This window comes from Danio rerio, chromosome 14, assembly GCF_052040795.2.
Source record: "Danio rerio strain M-AB ecotype USA chromosome 14, GRCz13ab, whole genome shotgun sequence".
Lineage (NCBI taxonomy): Eukaryota > Metazoa > Chordata > Actinopteri > Cypriniformes > Danionidae > Danio > Danio rerio.
The window spans coordinates 30,266,647-30,287,477 of NC_141034.1; the positions used below are offsets into that span (position 1 = coordinate 30,266,647).

A 20,831-nucleotide genomic window follows, 5' to 3' on the forward strand; every position below is an offset into this window, starting at 1 on the left:
CACACCAAAGCCTTAATGAAATGCACCACTACATCGCAAACTTTACATTTCTAACACCCACATGAGTCTTTGTTGTGATGCCCAGCCAGGTACAATAATGACAGAAAACAAGACCACATTACAAGGGCACTCCTGCCATGCCGTTCATAAATCAGCACTATTGTTTAAGGGAAAACATTTGGCACACGTATAAAAGACCAGACTTCTTACTCAGTGGGGGCAAATTCATGCCTGTTTTAACAGATGGTGTTTATTAAGAATTCCACCTATTGAAGGCTTTCTGATCCCTTTTTAATGTAGCTATATTCTCAAGTGACTCTTCATTATGTTTGTGTCCAAACTTTACAAAGCAAATGAGTTTATCATCTTCTTTTTCAAAGATCAACAAGTACTGGCCTTGATGTAGGCCTTGAGAAGCATTCGGAGAAAAAGCTGTCAGGAGATCTTTTAATCACCACATAATTGGCTTCTCAAGAGCTGAAAAAGTAGCTGCATTGAAAGATGTATTTTAATTATGTAAAATTGGGGTTACGGTTAAAGTTAAACCAACTTAGAGATTGTTTTATGATATATTTGAATTTCTAACCAACACTATATGATGATTATGCGCTTGTAATCGTATATTCCTTTAAATAAGAATATTATTTCCTATTTTGCCCTGCTGATTATGTGAAGCATTAATTTTATTAAAAATCATTAGCTACACTCTGTAATATCCCAAAAAATAATGATCAAATAATTAATGTTTCAATGAACAAATCAACTATGTACAGTTAATTGAGGCATGCAAGGTAATATTCCATAATTTTGTCACGGTATGTTGAACATGCAGATACAAAAAGGTAGGTCCAAGTGCATTTAATAAATTGCGCAGATAGCAGAAAAAGATTGGGACATCCAAAAATCTAAGTATCAAAAGAATAATAATAAACAAAACAAGAAACTGAGGCAAGATACGGGAACACAACACATGGAGAACCTACCACACAAAAACAAACAACTCGGTAACAATAAATGGGTGCAGAGTGTATAAATAGTCCAAACAATCAATAGTGACAGGATTCAGCTGCGTGTGTGATCAGTTTAAGTGAAACTCGGTGTATGTGTAGCGGAATGAAGGGATTTGTGGTTCATGACTGAATTGTAGTTCACCTGCGATCTCTGCAGTCCTCAATCGCTGGTGAACATGACAAATTTATGGATTATAAAATATTTGTGTATTTGTTTTTTCTTTGTTTGTTAAATAAACGAGTGTAGTTTAATTCTGAATATTTAATTTAGATTTTTTTAATTGTATAATTAAATACAATTAATACTAGTTGTCTGTCCTCATTAGAAATAAAGTAGTCTTTATTAGATAGAAATCTCCCAAAAGTATACTATATGGAATAATCCATTAAAGCAAGTGAAGGACATTAAAATGCATTTACGACCTAACACAAATAATGCATGACAGATTCCAAGTAATATGCAGCCTATCTGAAATTTATGACACAGAGTCTCATATCAAAGAATCTTTTTCATCGAACTGACCACAGTCTTCTGATTAAAATATAATGTGCTTGCATCTAACAAATCATGTTCAGTGGAATCACACTGAGATAACACGAGCTCTGCAGTCAACAGGTGAACTCTCTTCCATGTGATTCACTTTCACTCCCTACAAATGCTTGTGATTTATTTGCACTGAAGCTCATTTCTCTCGCAGTGAGTCTGCAGGGCTGAAGGTAAGAATGTGGGGATCAGAGTGAAGGTCAGGTTCAGCCTTTAACTGCGGGCGAATGTGTGCTGCTTGCACGGGCACAGAAAGAGACTGATGGCAGCTCCTCTGGTGCCCTGGCTTGTCATCTGAAGAAATGTGTCACTGCTAAGATCTGCCTCCTGGCACTGATTTTATCACAGAGAGGGAAGCTATAGCATCCCAGTGACAACAGACCCCCCTACATACTGTACTCTACTGTACCAAGTAAACACACCTTATTGTTTGAACTAAAATTTCAGATTTTTATAAAGAAAATATTGGTATCTGAACAACCAAGAAGTAAAACTTTTAATAATCAAAACATATTTTATTAGCCAAGATGTTCACTGAGAAAGTTGGCAGAGAAGAGCAAAAGCAGGAAACAAAGTAATGCTGATAGACACCAAAAAAAATTTATAGTTTCAAAATCAAACAAAAAGTGCTCTGGGGTAGCTCGAATAACGTGTCAGTGCTCTTTGAGCAAAAATCAGTCCAGGGCACTCGAAAGATGTGAAAAAACTATTTAAAGAGCCTTTATTCACATGGCTAATCTTTTCGACAGAAGCTGCCTTCATCAGGGTAACGATGAAGGGTTAGCCTAATTGAAGGCAGCTCTCTGCCAAAACGGGTAGGTTTTTTTTTAAGATTAGCCATGTGAATAAAGACTTTTTAATAATATTAGTTTGTTTGAATTCTCAGATTTAACTGACAAGCACAAATCCAGCAAATGATATTATACTAAAAATCTGATATTTCATTAAAGAAAACCAAAATAATCTATATGAATTATGCCCTTTAACAGACAAACAGACAAACTGATTTAATTTAAACTTTTGTTCACATATTGTATACATATATCAGTGAATTGTAAACATAAGCATGATTCATTAAAAGCAACCTCACTGGCTGTTTCGGACGCACAAGTGTGCCACGTGACACTCATGAACGAACCTCATTGGTTCTCGCTCATCAACAAGACTAGCTTTAATGACCTTCTAAATCTGAATGTGGTAAACATTGTTCACCAATCAATGTTCATATGTGAACAAAATAATTAAATTATATTATAAATATTATTTAAATGATCTCTTAATGGATGTTTGAAGTGCCAGTGTTCAAGATAAATATTTGGTGCCCTCATATATATATATATATAATGTACTTTATGTGTTCATAGTGTACTGCAGAACACTTCTGGTGCTTTTGAGGTGGGAGGATCGGGTAGGATTAGGGACAGGTTTGGTTGTATGGGTAGATTTAACGGTGGGTCAAGATGTAAGGGATGGTCAGCAATGTAGTTACAGAAATGACTTACTGACTCAATCATGAGTACAATGTAAAAACATGTATTTACAGGTTACATGTTAGCACTTTGTAACAAATTATTCACTTCAGTCTAAGTACATATTAGTTAAAACAACCTGATATAAAGTGGCACCAATCTCTAAAATTACAAAATAATACAATGGTGTTCTGAAATGCAACAAATGTTGTATGGTTTTAGAACAACATTACTGACTAAAAAGTGAAAGAATTTTCATTTTGGGGTCAACTAGCCTCAATAAAACTTGTTACATTTATGCTTAAAAATTTACTATTGCCCTTATTCTTCAATGCGGAGGTGCGCTTGTTTTTGCGCTTGTTTTAAAACTTCCGATTCAGTGGCCTATGGGAGAAATGACTAGGAATATAAACAGCAGAAAACAGTCAAACTACTTGCTCTACAACCAAGTGTTCGCATTAATATACAGACAAAGCAGAATCATTTAGTAAGACAAATATCAGTTTGCAACATCAAGCAGCAAAACAAGCTGTTTAAATATCTAAAAATGAATGGAAGTGAATGAGACCGGAAGTCTCGAGCCAAAATGATTCAAATGGCTGTGACCGCTTGTCCACAGAGAATAAGGTGGATGAAGAGCTATTGTAAATAAAAGAGCCTTTCTTACCTATAATGTCAAACAAGAGTAGGTTTTTCGGGATCTCTGTACGGATTATTCCCACCATGTCAGTGACAGGATCTGTCTCCATCACCACATAGTTGAAGGGGGGCTCATCAAATGCCAGGACGTCCGAGCTGGGCTCAGGCTGAGGCAGCCATTCAACATGCAGACGTGATTTGGACATTCGGGGAGGATTCCCTTGGTCTGTTGCTTGAATCTATGAAAATAAAACAGAAAACAGGTCAACATTGTGAACCTTTTAACCTTTTTTGTCACTGATCACTACATTTATTGGATATAACATCCTGTGTTTGTTGGCGTAAACTGTGCTTACACATTATGTCATTATGTATTATCCCCATTTTATGCAAGTCAAAAGGTGATTGGGAGTTAATGATGAGTTTTACTCATAATTCATTTTACTCTGAGCAATATTAATTAGCAGCATGCAGTTATTACAGTGCTGGGGTTTGGTTTAGGGTTATCACATGTAAGTATGCACAATTTACTGTTACTAAGTACATAATTACTATACTAAGTACATGTAACATTACTATCAAATAAAGTGCTGACAATTGCTTATAACTACTTTAGTTTAACAATGTATATTATTTGTTGAAGTGTTTAACCATTTTTTGTTTAAAATAGTTAATACAAATACAACTGTTAATTCTTCATTAAAGTCTGCTCACTTCCATTACATAAAACACAGATACAGCTTTTGGTTTTAGTGATGTAAGTACAAGTAAATGATAGTATTAGTAAATAAACGTAAGTAAATGCTAACATTTGTAAACAGACATTAGCCATTAGAGTCATCACTTATCCATAGTGAATATAATACTACAATCAAACAAATATTTAGCTGTTTGATCAAACTGCTTTTGTAAAATTAGCTTAAACATGAGATTTTGGGGAATAGTTTCATTATTTTCTGTTCAATCCACTGAAATTTAATAAGTTAACTTATTTGTTTTGTGTTGGGACAACCTAAATGAACTGTGTGTGGAGCACTTCTGCATCAAGCGCACGCGTATGTTTCTGCACAGCCTTCGCGCGGTCCCACCTCTCAAAAAAATGACGCGTAGGGCAAGCCCTGTGATTGGTTAGCTTGTTAGTGGTGAGCGTGGGCGGTGCTGAGAGCCGCAATCCCGATGAAGCCCCAAGTGGTGCATGAAGCAGCGATTGTTTACAAGTGTCGAGTGCCGTGAAGGAGCTCCAGATGGAACCTTTTGTTTTGTGTTTAACTATGTGTTTACCTTATGATTAAAGTCGTTGCACGTCCACCAGTTCCCGCCTCTGAATGAGTGAGTTTGAGCCATGGTTTAAGATACTTATAGCGTTCAGAAAAAACAAAACAGCCGCGGGCCGCAAAGAAACTTCACACAGAGGAGCATACAAACCTACTGCCATCTAGCGTTTCGGAGGTATTATTGCAGAGCAACACAACAGGCAGAAGAAACCACTGTTGCCAGATTGGGCGGTTTTGAATTTGATTGTGCGGGTAAAAAAATGTGACTATGACTTTTGACTTGATGTTGAAAAGTTTAACAAAGTTACTTTCTTGATGCTTTATTTTTATTGATAATATATTTAAGCAATATATTGTCTGGTTATGTTTAATCATGTGAATTACACTGCAAAAAATAACAGTCTAACAGTCTGTTAACTTTTTTTCTGTTATTTTACAGATTATATTATTCTTATCAATGTATTGTTTCCAAATACTGTTAATCTGTAGCATAAATTTGAAAATGATTTACTATAAACAACTGTAATTAACATACTTTGTATTTTTATGGTGTGATGTTAACAAATTCAATCTTACGGTAAAGTGTTACCAACTGACTTTGAGTTTACAGTCCTAATGTGTATGCATACCGTCAGAATACTGTAGTTCCCCCGAACAAACTGTCCTCTCGCTGTCACCACCCCAGTGTCTGGATGGATATCAAACCGGCCTTCATTGTTGTCTTCTAGACTGTACGTGATCATGCCATTGGGCCCCACATCATCATCACGGGCCACCATCCTGTAGATGTCCTGAGGCTCAGCCGTGCTCTGCCGTTCAGGGAGTTTTATTTGGAAAAGCTTGTGACTGAACTGAGGGCTGTTATCATTCTCGTCCAGGACTTCAATGACCACGGTGGCAGTGGAGCTCAAAGGAGGTTCCCCTTTATCTGACACCATGACCTAAACAACCGCAGGTGAGGGAAGCATCATGAATATTTTGTGCACCAAAATATATCTTTTGCAGAGCATTTAAATATTTGCTGCATATATTAAATGTTTCATCAAAGTTTTAATGCTTCTTTCAAATATGAAAGGTACTTTTAGTTATTCAAGTGTAATAAAAAATCCCATAAAAAAATTAAAAGATGTAAAAAAAATAAATATATTACCGAATGGCAAAGCCTTTATATTGCAGTCCTGGGAATATAGTGTTGTAATTCACTATATCCATTATCGCACTACATTCATTTTACTTTCCCTTTATTTTGCTAACAGGCAACACATTTAAAGAGCTCTATGTCAATTTTTTAACATTAAAAATGTTTCAAAAGTTTGCCAATATATATATATATATATATTAAGTTTGTAAAATTACGGAATAAAGAACTGACAGTTTATTAACATGTTTTTGTACCATAATTTACTAGACCCACAAAGAAAATATATAAATTCAAACTATTAAAAATGTCAGTGATCATCTTTTTTTTTTTACTTTTTCACATCAAAAGTTGTTTTTCAAAAGCTGTTGGAAGAAAGATCAAGTTTCCTTAACGCAATTCAAAAGCATAAAAAATGGGGTAAAAAAAAAACAAATCAAAATATTGAAACATAATTTACTGATCAACTAGATGTTGAAAATACAATAATTTCTATAAATATTATATTACAATACGTGCTTTTTCTTGTTTCACGTCATCTTTGTTCATCGTTGTAAAAGTTATGAGTAATTATGAAAAACTGTAAATTGTTGGATGTTAGCTTGAAACAATTTATATACAACATTTAGGCCACATTGTGCATCTGGTATGCAATTTTTAGTTTGTACAACATCAGAGAGAGTAAAAACAATTGTAATACACTTCAATACAGCGGAAAAAATAAAGTAACAACACATTCTCAACCCTGGGGTTCATGATCTAGTAAACAGAAGGGAGCAAATGAACCAACCTCAATGATATGCTCGGCTTTTTGTTCCCGGTCCAGAGAGGAGAGAGTGCTGATCACACCTAAACAAACATACAGAGGAAGAGCAGACAGACTGATCAATGCCACCTGCCTCAGATGGATGACACACCTGTTCATTCACCCCAGGCTGCTCATTTTACTTTCTCTTCCCACAGGTTTGTTTTTCAACTTTTATTTGTTTTGTTCCACTGTTTATACTAGGTCACCCTGTGGTATACAATTCGTGGGAACAACGGTTATTATTCAAGTCCGCATCAGTGAGGATTTGATGTGTGCTACAAGACCAAAGTTCCCAGTTGCCAAGAAACTGGCAGAAAATGAGCCATGGCTTAAGAGCCACTGCAGTCAAGATGTGTAAACGGCAATGTTGTGAATTAGGATAAGAGGTTCTCTGACACCTTTTTACAAGTGAGTGTTAGAGGCTTGGTTAAGTGTGCTCTGACTCAACAGCTGATTTCAGGCTCAGAGCAAACAAAATGCACTAGTGACAGCGGTTTACCGCCACTGCAATAAACACTTAAGTGTCATTTCTGCGAAAGAGGACTGGCAGGGATCCACGGTGTCTATCAACCTGTGTAGCACTCAAAACAAACCCTGCTGGGCTTTTATGACGGCCTGCATTTAGGCAGACTATCCTAAATATATGGTTTTGGCATTAATAACCACCTGTGGAAAGACGACCCTATCGTGCATGGGACAATGGGTAAACGTGTGGATTTAAACACGTCTTTAGTGCCTTAAGCATTCAAAATAATACAGTTTTGTCTCTTTTCTCATGTCTTAATCCCCCTTGTACATTGGCTTTTGATAATGTAAACTCTGTTCCCTACGCACCCAAGAATTATTTGTCTTACCTACTCACTCTGTAAAAAAATTGATCATATCCCATAAATGCTACGGTTTTGTGGTGCTAAGCTGTTAAGGCAGTTAGCTTAGTCACAGTGTTCATGCTTGTGATTAGTCATCTTTGGCTGTCCTGTCCTGACATGGAGTGCCAAAAAAAAAATGTAGTCGCTTTAGCCTTGAGGGAAGAAGGTTATGCCGCATTGAAGTGAGATTTGTTGCTGTCTCTGCAGCTGATTTGGCTCTTGAGATGCAGCATTGATTGTATTACACTTTCATAATCATTTAGCATTCTCCTTGATCCTCATGGTCTATACAGTATTCGCACGCAGTATTAATAGAGAGCTGGGTACACACTAGTTCATTTTTGCCTCAAGCATCCAATCAAATCTGTTAGCATTTAAAGCACATACGTGAAAGCACATCAAATTTTTTTGGACCAGTCTGAAACATCATTTTTCAGCGATAGATGCTTCATATAATACAAACCAAGCCTTTGACTTCTTTGTAATCCTCGTATATTAGTTCAGGGTGGGGTAGTTTGAAACAACAAAGAGACGAGACTTGGTTAAGACATGTGCAAGCTTGCAACGCTGGTTAATGCGGTTCTAATTTTCATAGCTACTGTTCAAAGGCTAGGTTCAGCTGCTACAAAAAAAAGGGTCAGAGGTGTTTGTGTGGCTTTGTGGGCCTGCTAAACAACTATCCTCACCCATGACACAAAATGACACACACTGATCACAGTATTCACAATAATTAGAGGGCCTATTCATTGTGCCCTTCGCTGCTTCATAAAAAAATGTGTGCCTAGACATGTTCAATCAATCCATCAAAGATTGCATTATAGTGTGACATGAATCACCAGCTTGTGCTGTTTCATGATTCACATACTTTCTGGTGGACTGTTTGAAGTATAAAGCTTACCTGTTTTTGAATCGATGGTGAAATATATGCGCTGAGAATCAAGGATCTGGAAAGCAAGCTTCCCTTCAGAGGACTTGTCCATGTCTGTGGCAGAAACTTTCAGCACAGATTTATCTTTTGGCAAATTCTCTTGCACTGAGCCAAAGTAGACAGGCTGGGACAGCTCAGGGGGATTGTCATTAATATCCCAAACTTCAATGTAGACCTCAGTCCAGGATACCAATGGTATAGTGCCCAGATCTTTTGCATAAACTGTCAGCCAATAGTGTGGCACAACCTCGCGATCCAGAAGGCCTGCAGTCTGAATAACACCTGTAAAATGTAGTTTTCCAGAATTACTCTGTGACAACAGAAGCATTATAGTGGACTGAAACATTAACCAATAAACCAACCCTTGTATGTTAACAGGCATAAATCTAAAATCGTCACATAAACCAATTTCCACAAGAACTGTGAAACTCAACCCAATAATTATGTACTTAAGAAAAGAGTAATGCATGTAATGTGGCAGGTGGTGTTGAAGTAATAGCTTTTCAAATTCTTACAATCTTTCAGAAAAAGCCATTTATCGCTTTGTCTTTACATGTGTTAGTTATGCCAATAAACTTTCTGGAAATGTCTATACATGCAGTCTTGACCCAATGTGCTAAAGGCAACTGTAAAATAGAAGGTCAGTAATATCCATGATGTATTTTCCTGTCAAAGTAAAGTGTGCAAAGTGTATTTTAAATAATGTATTCACTCGCATACCTGTTTCTTCATCAACCGTGAAGACGCCGAGCCCTGAGCCATCATGGATGTAGTATCTGACAACTCCATCTCGTCCCAGGTCGTTATCTACAGCAGTTAGTGTTAAGACTGAGGTTCCTATTTTAGCATCCTCCATAACGGCTGCTGTATGCACCATTTCACCAAAGAGAGGCCGGTTCAGGTTTTCATTGACATCTAATACTTCAATCTCAATAAAACACGAAGATGATAAAGACCGGGGCTTTCCATGGTCAACAGCTCGAACTGTTAAATTATAAAACTGCCGCTTTTCGAAGTCTAATTCCCGCTCCAAAGTCAAAGAACCTGTGGATGTATCAAGAAAAAACGTTCCTGATTCGCTGTTTTTCAGGTTGTAGCTTATGACACCGCCGCTCTCCAGATCTAAATCAAAACTTTCAACCCATAGCAGCACTGTGCCTGGAGGAACATCCTCAGGAACTTTGATCTTGTAGACTGTGGGTACAAACTTTGGAGGATTGTCATTGATGTCCTCCAGAACAACAACCACATCTGTAAATGAGAAAAGTTGTGGATCCGGTTTGGCCTGATCTCTGGCCTCAATTGTTAGGTCATATCTCCTGAAGGTTTCCCTATCCAAAGGCCCGATTACCTTCACCACCCCTGTGTCTTCCTCTATCTGAAACAAATCTGTGAAGGTAAACAGCGAATATTTAAATGCTCCATTGTTATCCAAGTCGAAGTCGACTGCATTGACTTTGAAGATGCTTTTGTCAACCTCTGTGTTTTCTGGGATGGTTACAACATATCTTGACTGAGAAAATAATGGAGGATTATCATTTGCATCAAGAATATTAACAGCAAGAAGTTTCCATGTAGAGGTTTGCGGATATCCCAAGTCATAGACTGTTATGTTGAGAATGTAAAACTCTTTCTGCTCTCTGTCCAAAGCGCAAATAACCTTCAGATCCCCTGCGTTCACATCGATAGTAAAGCATCCGTCCTCATTTCCACTTGAAATTGAATAGACAAGCTTTCCGTTAAATCCAGAGTCATTATCAGTGGCATTAAACTGCAACACAGATCTATTGAGAGCAAAGTCTTCCCTGATGTCAATTGAGCCTGGCGTGCTAATGACAAATTTCGGTGAGTGCTGGTTAATTATATGAACATCTGAGATGGACTCCTCTTCTTTTATGTTAAGAGATGGCCTAAAGGACTCAATAAGCTTTTCTGTCAACTGCCTAGTAATTCCGGTCTCCTCGCAATGTGTGATGGCACCTTCGCCATTGTCTGTGATGCTCACAGTCACAGTGTTGGGGTCTGCAATATATGTGCCATCTGTTGCTGTTATTTTAAGTGTATATAAAGAATTTTCTGTGTCTTTGTAGTTTGATGGAATGGCCTTAGCCAGTTTGATGATGCCAGAAACAGGGTCAATTGAAAACAGTCCATCATCATTTCCAGACTCTATCCTGTATACGATCTGCTGCAGCTCATCCAAATCAAGTGCTGATATTTCTGCAATAATTTCCCCCACAGCAAAGTCTCGGGGTATGGAGGCATTGCACGCTACCCGCTCAAACACTGGAACATTGTCGTTGACGTTGGTCATGGTGATAGTTACAGTGCATTCACTCACCCTGTTAAAAGGGTTGCCACTATCAGAGGCCCAGATTCGTAGATGGTACCATCTTTTCATGAGCTCATAATCAAACTCCTGAGAGGTAGAAATAACGCCGGTCAGTGGGTCTATGCTGAAAGGAACAGGACCTGTGTTTGCTATAGCGTAGGTCACAAAACCATTGTTATCTTTGTCCACATCAATAGCAGAGACAGATAAGACACTTGTTCCGATTCGCACATTTTCAGGCAGAGAAGCCTGGTATGAGGGTAAAGTGAAACTAGGGGCATTATCATTTTCATCAGTTATATCCACAATGACACGAGTAACTGCTTCCCCATCATTTGCTGTGACATCAAACTCATAATGATTTCGGTTTTCAAAGTCAAGAGACTGAGAAGTCACAATTACACCAGTTTTGGCACTGATTTTGAACTTATAGCTATCTGGGTTTTCTTGAATGCTGAATGTCGTGTTTTTTAAACTCAACCCAACAGAAACTCTAACCACATGAGTTTTTGGTGGAGAAAATTCACTGAGAGTTACATAGTAAAGTTCTTGTTCAAACCTCAAGGGTTTTATTTGAAGAGGAGGTGGAATGTGCACAGTTTTTATTGGAGTTAGCAAAGGAGGGTTGCTTCTGTCTTTGGCCTGAAGAGAAATGTTTAGTCCTAATGGGTTCTGTGACCAGTCAATAAATTTTGTTGAGACCAGCTGAAAGCCACCATCATAAAAGGCTGAGGGAATAATCTGAAAGCAATTCAATGGATCTCCTTTAACTATACTTAAAGATGCTGTGTTTTCCTTCTCTTTAGGTTCCATCTTGATGTTTACACTTATTTTGTCATCGATCGTTAGCAGACTCTCTGCAGTGGTTGGTGAAATAAGGGTGAAATTCTTTTCTACTTTTTGGATCTTCACAACAACCGTTGCTACATTTCCAAATTTCTGCACACCAGAGATTTTCTTTTTCCTGTCCTCTGCCAGCACTGTCAGGTCATACCTATCTCTCTGACTGGTGTCAAGTCTCTTGACAAGTGTAACAGTCCCCGTGAAAGGATCAACAGCAAACGGGTGTGATCTAGTGGTGAATGAGTAATAAAATTCAGCATTGCTGCCAATATCAGCATCCGTTGCACTCACTCTCACCAGGCTCGACTTGATTGGTGTGTCCTCCTTAATTACCACATGATAAGAGGCAGGGTAGAAGAGCGGTTTCAGATCATTTGTGTCAAGCACTTGGATCAATACCTTTGTTCTAGCTCGGTTGTCAAAAGTGCTTTCTGTAGCCTCAACAGTGAGGGTGTAAATGTCTCTGACCTCTCGGTTGAGCACAGCTGAGTTACTGCTTCGGGTTATGATTCTCAGAAAGGAGAAATCTCCTACATCTTCTTTCTCGGTCTGGAAAAGGCCATCATCATCACCAGAGACAATCTTGTACTTGATGTTCCAGAAGGGATCAGTCAGTAATATGCCCATCCGGACTGAACTCTCCACGTAGGTCTTAGGGGCAGAGTTCTCATAAATGCTGGCATTATACAAATGATGGGTGAACCTCAGCAAAGAGCTGTCCTTTACCAGGCTCCCATGACATCTGGTTAGTGTTCCTAGGACTGCTATGACAGTGAGAATTATGGCTGTGTCTGTGAAAGACATTCTCACTGCCTCAACATGGACCCGCAGACCTGAGGAGAGTGAAACAAATGTTTAAACTTCTTTATTGTCTGACAAATAGACCACACAGTGTCAAGACTTGGCCTTATAATGAGCTGATATTTTAGAGTAATATAACCACATACTGAAACATAAAAGGACAAAACACACACACACACACACACTCATCTTATTGTCTGTTTCACCTAATAAAAGATCATAGTCGGGTATTTTTTTGTCCTGTTTTGACATGCCTTGACATGAAACTTGACATTGTTTAACCGTGAGAACAGAACTAAAATTTTTTAAATCAGGTGAGACATTTTTCATTTTCAGATGATTTTGCCATGCAGTCATCTTTAACTAAAAGTAATTTACAATTTGAATATGAAAATGGGACTTGACAAACTATTCAAGAAAGGTTGAAAATGATCTCTCTCTCTGATCTCTCTATCCATATTTTCTCAGGCTACAGCATATTTTTAGCAATATACCACATCACTATCCACCCAGATATTTCATATAGGCCTACTACCAAATTTAAAGTACATTCTTTCTTCAAAATTAAAACTCCAACCTACCCAGCAGGCACAGGACGTCAGTATAAAGTCAGATTGACATTAGCCATGTTTCCATCTAAAAATGTGAATTAACTTTATTCACAAAACTGGATTATCGCATAAAAGATGTGCCAATAAAGCAGCGTTTCCATCCAATGAGTCAAAGCGAACAAAATCGTCACTTTCTGATAAACTGCTGCCAAATATCAACAGTAAAAACGGAGTTTGCTGCGGTAGGAGAAGCTGCATCAATCTCAAGGTCTTTAGTAATATAATAACACTAATACTGAAACGGTTGAGGCTTTTTAAAATAACCAAAACAACACATCAGATGTTTTACAATGTGCTCAGCCTGCTGGTTTGTCCATTCACACAGATTTTTATCATCACATGATCTCTTATAACAAAATCACATAAAATTTATTTTAAAGCACATACTGGAATTTGTTCTGTAAAAGTGTTTCCATCACAGTTTATGCGCATCTTTTCTTATTGAATAAAAAGTTTATCCTACTAATTTATGCGCACATGTTTAATGCACATTTTCAAAATATCCAAAATGCGCATAAAAGTAGGTGGCTGGAAACATAGCTAGTGGGATGTTGCATTTTGTTAGGAAATAAAAATCAGGTGGATGTACAAGCCCCATATCTGGCCGAAATCAAAGTCCAACATTGGACAGAGGTTGCATTTTGGTCACTTTCCAACGCAACCTAAAATCAACCAAATACCAACATCTAATGATGTTACAGTTTGATATTGTGTGGACGTTACCAATATGACGTCTATCAAATGTTGCATTTTAGTTGCCATACCTGACGAATAAATGTCAGTATTGGACGTTAATATGACGTAGATATAAGACAATAACTCGACGTTGGATTTTGGTCACTTTCCAACACAACCTAAAATCAACCATATAACAACATCATTTGACGTTGTTATTGGATGTGAAAATAACATTGTCCTTTGGCACTGATGATCTAAACCTAACCTACTATTGACGTTTTATGATAAACCTAACCTACTATTGACGTCTTATGTGTTTGCTTGGTAGTTTCTGATGTACTAAGTTTTTATTTCAGATACTGCTATAAGCTATAAATAATAGCATTAACTTACAGGGTGAGACAGTTCACCTAAAACTGACAATTCTGTCATCATTTACTCACCCTTCACTTATCACAAACCTGCTTGAGTTTAATTTCTCTGTTGAACCCAAAATAGTAATTTTGAAAGATGTTGTAAACCTGTAAAAATTAATTTCAATACTATTTGTTTGTCCTACTTGATATCAAAATATTATTTTGTGTATAGCAGAAAAAGCCGCACTTGTGGCTGAAGAAATAAAGACTATATTTGCAATTTTTGGATGAACTATTCCTTTAAAGTATATTTTAAAAGTACACTTTACTTAAAATATGGCAACACGGTGGAGCAGTGAGTATCGGTCGCCTCACAGCAAGAAGGTCGCTGGTTTGAGCCCTGTGGGTTTCCTCTGGGTGCCCCGGTTTCCCCACAGTCCAAAGACATTTGAACAAACTAAATTGGCCGTAGTTTATTTGTGTGAATGCAAGAGTGTATGGGTGTTTCCCAGTGCTGGGTTGCGGCTGGAAGGGCCTCTGCTGCGTAATAACATATGCTGGATAAGTTGGTTCATTCTGCTTTGGCGACCCCTGATACATAAAAGGGCTAGGCCGAAATTTTTTTTATAAATGAATAACCTTTACTTAAAAAGAGTGAATTTCATATCTAATTTAACAAACTACACAAGCGTGGGGCAGTTAATTAAAAAGGAGACATCCAAAAAGCAAGCTGAACAAGTCTAAGCATATTTAAAGTATAATTCTTTGTCAGTCTCTTTATATTTATGTACATGTGTGATAACAGTTCTAACCGCCATAAATCTTTGTATAGGGGTGGGGGGTGTAGAGCAATATTTCCTGGAACTCAAGTTAAGCACGCATAGAGGCACGAACAGGGAATTAATCGGTGCTACACAAGGTTGGCCTAAAACTTGAAAGAGTTTCCACGTAAGTAAGTTTCAGCAACAACAACTTTTTTAACCCTTTTGAGATCTCTTAAAATCCATCAGGTAAAAGTTGTGAAATCCCTCAGGGTGAGTCTGTTAGTAGTAGGATGTGCCGTGTGCTGCCCTCCAGCCTACACTCTCACAGCTACCTGCCGCCACACGCTCAGCCAGGCAGCACACACTCAGATCATATTTCACTATCAGTTCTCACTTTGCCAGTTTTGCTAGATTTAATGACATTTAAAGACACTGTGAACAGTTAAGCTTGCTAGCACTCTTGTAATAATACTGTGTAAATCAAATTGTAAGTCAAAGTGTAGTTTGTCAAATTGTAGTCACAAAAAAATATTTTTAAAAAGTCACATCAAAGCAAACTCTAGAATGTGTTTAAAACAAATATTGTAAACCACAAGTAAGCCAATAAAATGCACCTTTTGTATCTACTGTTGTACTGCAATTTTTCATTTCCTTTTTAACTAACTAATTATGACTTTCTCCAGCACGTGTTTCATACTTTGTAGTACATTAGTTACTGTAGGATTACACTAGCTCTTGCTGTTGGTTTATTGTTTGCAAAAGTTGTGGCCAGAGCCAAGCATCAACATGCCCACAGATGCGTCATTTTCAACAGAACAGCTAGTTCAGTTGTGCAGAGGCATTACGGATGACGTTGAATAAGACTTCCTTCCAAGTTTTTTTTTCTTTCTTTTTTTTTGAACATGTACCTACTAATGAAGACAAATCCAGTAGCTAAGTGAACTAATGAGGGCATATATATACATATTAGAAGCTTAAATTCTTTCTATTATTCTATATTTTCTTTCTAATATGCATATTTAGTAAAAACATAAATCTTGACTGCATTTTAGGAGCATTCAGAAGGTCCCCTATCTGTCTATGGACATGAGGACCTCATATAAATTCCCTCACGTACACACCTAGTGCCACAGGGAGGCAATTATCTAAATTGCTAGAAGGGCTTCAGAGAATGGACAGTTTAGACAAATAGCCTAATCTTAGTTTACTTTGCCCTGGACATTTAAGGTGACCACCTTTTGGTGTCTACCTTCATGTTTCACCACCTTCTAGTCGAGTGTAGTCACTCAAAATGGGTTCATTTTAATATATAATCTGTATGAATGTGTTTAGGAAGAACTAGCATTTTATTTTGACCCACATTACTTCGGCCCCAGTTGTATTGTGTTCATAAGATTAGATCCTGTTCATATTACACATGCGAGTCGAAGAGTTGAACTAATGATAACAAGACAATATTGGCTTGTCGGTTATAAACTAAACTTTATTTTCATAAACTTTCAGACAACTTGTTCACTGTAAGTATTGTTGTAGCTCACTTTATAGTATCAAGTTTGGTTAGAGTTTGGGTTAGCAGAACAAACTGACATTTACAATATAGTCACTAGTTAAAGTATTGTCTATGTTGTCTAACTGACATACAGTTGTTACACATTAGTAATTAGAATACTACCGAAGTGAATTCAATTCAATTCAGCTTTATTTGTATAGCGCTTTTACAATGTAGATTGTGTCAAAGCAGCTTCACATAAATGGTCATAGTAACTGGAACAGTGTAGTTCAGTTTTTAGTGTTTAAGTTCAGTTCAGTTTAGCTCAGTTCAGTGTGATTTAAAATCATTACTAAGAGTTCAAACACTGAAGAGCAAATTCATCGATGCGTAGCTCTACCAATCCTGAACCATGCGAATATTACCAAACTTTTGAATGAAAAACCACACTTTGGTGGAACAGTTTGACATGCTAAACATGTTTTATGAAAACTTGATAAAACTTGGTACCTGACTACTTTGCCTGTTTATCTCTTTAAATCTGCTTTGACACAATCTGTACTGTATAAAGAGCAACTGAAATAAATGTGACTTGATTTGAACGTCTGTTAGAGATCATAAAAATAAAGTGTTCGCACATATTAGGCAAACAGTCCTAATTCTAATGACTGCTGGTTGGCATGTATTTGCAAAAGTCAACAGTAAAATGGCACAATCAAAATAAAGTGTAACCCCACAATATTTAAAACTAGGAATTTTCAATTCATTTATTCAAAAAAAACTTTTTATCTAACTTTAAAAGTATAAATATACTAGCATAGCCCACAGGAATGTTTACCCCAGCAATACAAGATATGTAGAATCCCACAAAACACAACAAACACACTTTTGCATATTTACACATGCAGTGCTAAAATGCAGCAATACAGCAATGACATTTAGCAAACTGAAAGCACATGTCTGACCTCTCAGAAACTCACCTGAGGTCCTCGACTCCAGCTACACATAAAACTTTTAATAAAGTCCTCACACCTTTGGTATGACAGTATTCCGATGCGGAAATAAAACTAACCGCTTTTCATCCATAATGACTGCAAAAAAAACTAAAATTCTACGGTTGACTGTTCTGGCTAATTTGCCATGTTCCTGAGAATAGAGCTGCAAGACTGTTGAGACACCTTATTCCCTGAGGAATCAGGTTGATCTTCTCCTCCCCAATCCTGATGACACAGCCCCTCCCTCAGAAACCCTCCCCTCCCACTCAACCTAAACTCAGCCCAACACCCATCAGCCGGGCACACAGATTGGAGGAGGTTACTTTACCCTTTCTCTGTGTATGTGTGTGTATCTGTCTGTCTTATTTATTTTAAGCTTTAGGTGAGGCACAGCTAAGTTTTACACAAAGTTAGAACAGTCCCATCCAAAGTAAACACTCACCTCATTATGTTTCATATTACTCTCATAGTATGTACCAACAGTACACTCTACTAGAAGTTTAACAAAAATATTAGACTTAAGAAAACTAATGGCTGATTAAATCACAATCATTTAAACCCAAAGTTGTTCCTGCACATACCTAAAGCATTTACCTATTATTAGCGTTAGCGCTACCCCTAATAGCCTGAAGCATGCTGTCTTTGTTTCACTGTTATGTAAACAGAGATCTCATTCACACTCAGACTACCTATACTGTAATGCGTATCACGTCGAGACACAAAGTGATCAGCATTTACATAGCAGTTTCTCCACAGTCACATTATGCTAAACACCCAAAAATGGCTTCAGAACTGTACGTTGCTGTACAACAGCACTTTTTGGTCCAGCTACCCACTAGAGATGATGTAAACAGAAGCCAGTCTTGGTGCCAAGACCTGCCATGGAGTGAGAGAGGATGAGCACATGGAGCAGGCATGGCCCACAAATAAGACTCAACAGACGGTGGGCACTGGGCCACTGCAGCAGGTGGAATTTGCCGAAGTGCATTTTGAGGATGAAGTGAAAAATGTGCAACCCTGAGGGCACGAGAGAAAGCTGCGTGTATCTCTGTTTCACAATGCTTTTTTTTGCTTATTTGGATGTGGAAGCATGGTAGCGGCTTCGTTCAGCTCACATTCTTTCGATCTTCTTGTTTATAAGACAAATAATGAACTAAAACTGCATCAAAATTAAGATAATTCCCTTTCCTCATTCATTTTCCTTCAGATTAGTGCCTTATTTATCATGAGTCGCCACAGAGGAATGAACCGATGACTATTTCAGCATATATTTTTTACAGCAGATGCCTGTTCAGTTACAATCCAGTACTGGGAAATACCCATACATTCACCCATAACTCACATTCACACACACACTATGTATGTCCAATTTAGTTCATTCAACGTACTTATACAGGCCAGTAGCCAGCGGGGTTCATTTGGTTCGAAACCCACCCCTCACTGAAAAAGGCCCAAAATTTGTCACATACATGAGCTTGTTTGTCCTATTTTGACTGCTATGCCATAATAATTTGTTAAAAAAATACATATGACAACAACCCATCGAAAAAGGTTTTAAGACCAAGCCGAATCCTGTGTCGGCTGTTGCTTCGGTGTGCCTTATCGTTTTAAAGTGACAAATTCTGAGTTCCAAATTCTGAATGAGGAAGGTTGAATGTGCTGGACAGTTTGTTATTTGCTTAATAAATGAGAAATGGCTAGTTTTTAGTTACAAATTTTAACATATTCCTATATGTTTCTATTAATATATATAAAATATTTTTGTATTTGAAAAATAAGTGTTGTTTCTTTAGGAAATATTTTTAGTACATCAAAACAGGTGGTTATGATGACCATCTGACAAGCTAATCCAGCAATAATAATAGTGCTTAAACATTGTAGTATTTAAATATCATAATTGGATAGAAAATGAGCCAAATAACTGCAAAAAAAAAAAAAACTATTTCTTTTACCAGGCTGGCTACGGCCCTGTTATAGTGCACGCAAACACAGGGAAAATCCACACAGAAATGCCAAGTGGCCCAGCCAGGACTCAAACCAGTAACCTTGCTGTGAATTGACACTGCCAACCACCGTGCCACCCAAAATTAACATAATATAGTTATATAAAAAATTGTTCCAAAAGCAAGAATCTTCCACCAAAAAACGTGTTTGACCCACATCTCTTCTTCTGGTGTATGGCCGCCCCATTTACCACACCTTCAAAACCAACATATCAAAGAACAGAACAAAACAAAACAAGTGATAATTAAACTAAATGAAAATACACTTTCACAAAATGCCTGCAACAGACGTTTTTACGAGAAGATTACAACCATTTACATTAGTTATATGTAACCATATGTCTTCCACTATCTTGGGCACTGACAAGATTTCACCCCATATCTTGATAACAGATCAATCAACACTTAGAAAAAGTGCAAGGAAGAAAACCAAACCTCTTAATTCCAAGATCTACAAACTAAAAGATACAAGGCATTTTTTGGCACAGCCTTAGACTGAAGTGTTCAGCAAACTTTAGCAGACTCATTTTTTTTTGACAGACACAATGAGATAGACTGCAGCTGTTCATGTGCATCTTCTCTTTCGCTTTCCTGTAATTTATTGCCCTTCCTCATTGTGAGCTTTTCTGACTCATTATCACCTAATTTGCCTTGGATTTCCATGTAACTGTAGATTGTGAAGGAATGAACTGATGCATGTTCTTGTGCAACTTTACAGAGGCTTACCTTCCAAAACTCTGTAAAATTTAATTAAGTTATTGTATGCACTTGAGCTGTGAATATTTAAATTGTGACAGTTTAGTCTTTCTAGATATGGTGTATGAATGAGTAAAAACAGATCTACAAAATCTTTGAAAATGAATTCTCAGTTGCGTGTTACTGTAAAGTCCTAAAGTAATATGCAAATAAACCTACAGGTACAATAGTGAATGGAGTACAATGGAGAATTAGTGGAATGGTGTGGCAATAAAAATGTTTAAGGAAGTTTAAAATGACATTTAAGAATTGTTTACTTTAGATAACAATTTTAAATTTACATATTTAAACTGAAATGGATACAGCATTTTGCTGCAAACATCAATTGATATTTTTAGAAATGTTAATATAAATATAAAGAAACATGATCAGAGTATTTTAAGTTTATACAGTGGAAAAGATCACAGAAAACAAAAATGTCATGTGTTTAATACTCAAGATAAAAAAAATGGGTCATTTTGACCCTTTAATACACTAACTATCATGCCCCTTTGACCTTATTCTTTAATCTGGAAGTGCACTTG

At 37.2% G+C, this 20,831-nt stretch overlaps 1 protein-coding gene and 1 long non-coding RNA gene across 4 annotated transcripts in view; one reads left to right on the plus strand and one right to left on the minus strand.

The window, feature by feature from the left end:
- The window catches only part of fat2 (FAT atypical cadherin 2), a 73,905-nt gene extending 56,184 nt beyond the window's left edge, over positions 1-17,721 (minus strand). Inside the window, exons 1-6 of the mRNA XM_087281517.1 lie at positions 17,534-17,721; positions 9,400-12,687; positions 8,650-8,961; positions 6,865-6,923; positions 5,566-5,877; positions 3,691-3,901 (exon numbers count right to left, since the gene is read on the minus strand). Coding sequence (XP_087137643.1) covers positions 3,691-3,901; positions 5,566-5,877; positions 6,865-6,923; positions 8,650-8,961; positions 9,400-12,658 — 4,153 coding nt within the window. The 5' untranslated portion in view covers positions 12,659-12,687; positions 17,534-17,721. The remainder of the gene's footprint in view (positions 1-3,690; positions 3,902-5,565; positions 5,878-6,864; positions 6,924-8,649; positions 8,962-9,399; positions 12,688-17,533) is intronic.
- Positions 4,832-15,684, plus strand: LOC141377525 (uncharacterized). Of its 3 annotated transcripts, none has more exons than XR_015507517.1 (4): positions 4,832-5,111; positions 5,665-5,891; positions 6,901-7,037; positions 11,818-15,684. It is a non-coding gene; the product is annotated as an uncharacterized LOC141377525 (long non-coding RNA). The 3 variants fall into 3 exon arrangements; XR_015507518.1 differs by having other exon boundaries at positions 4,832-4,991; XR_015507516.1 differs by having other exon boundaries at positions 4,832-5,188; positions 11,818-12,204.
- Positions 17,722-20,831: the final 3,110 nt, after the last annotated feature.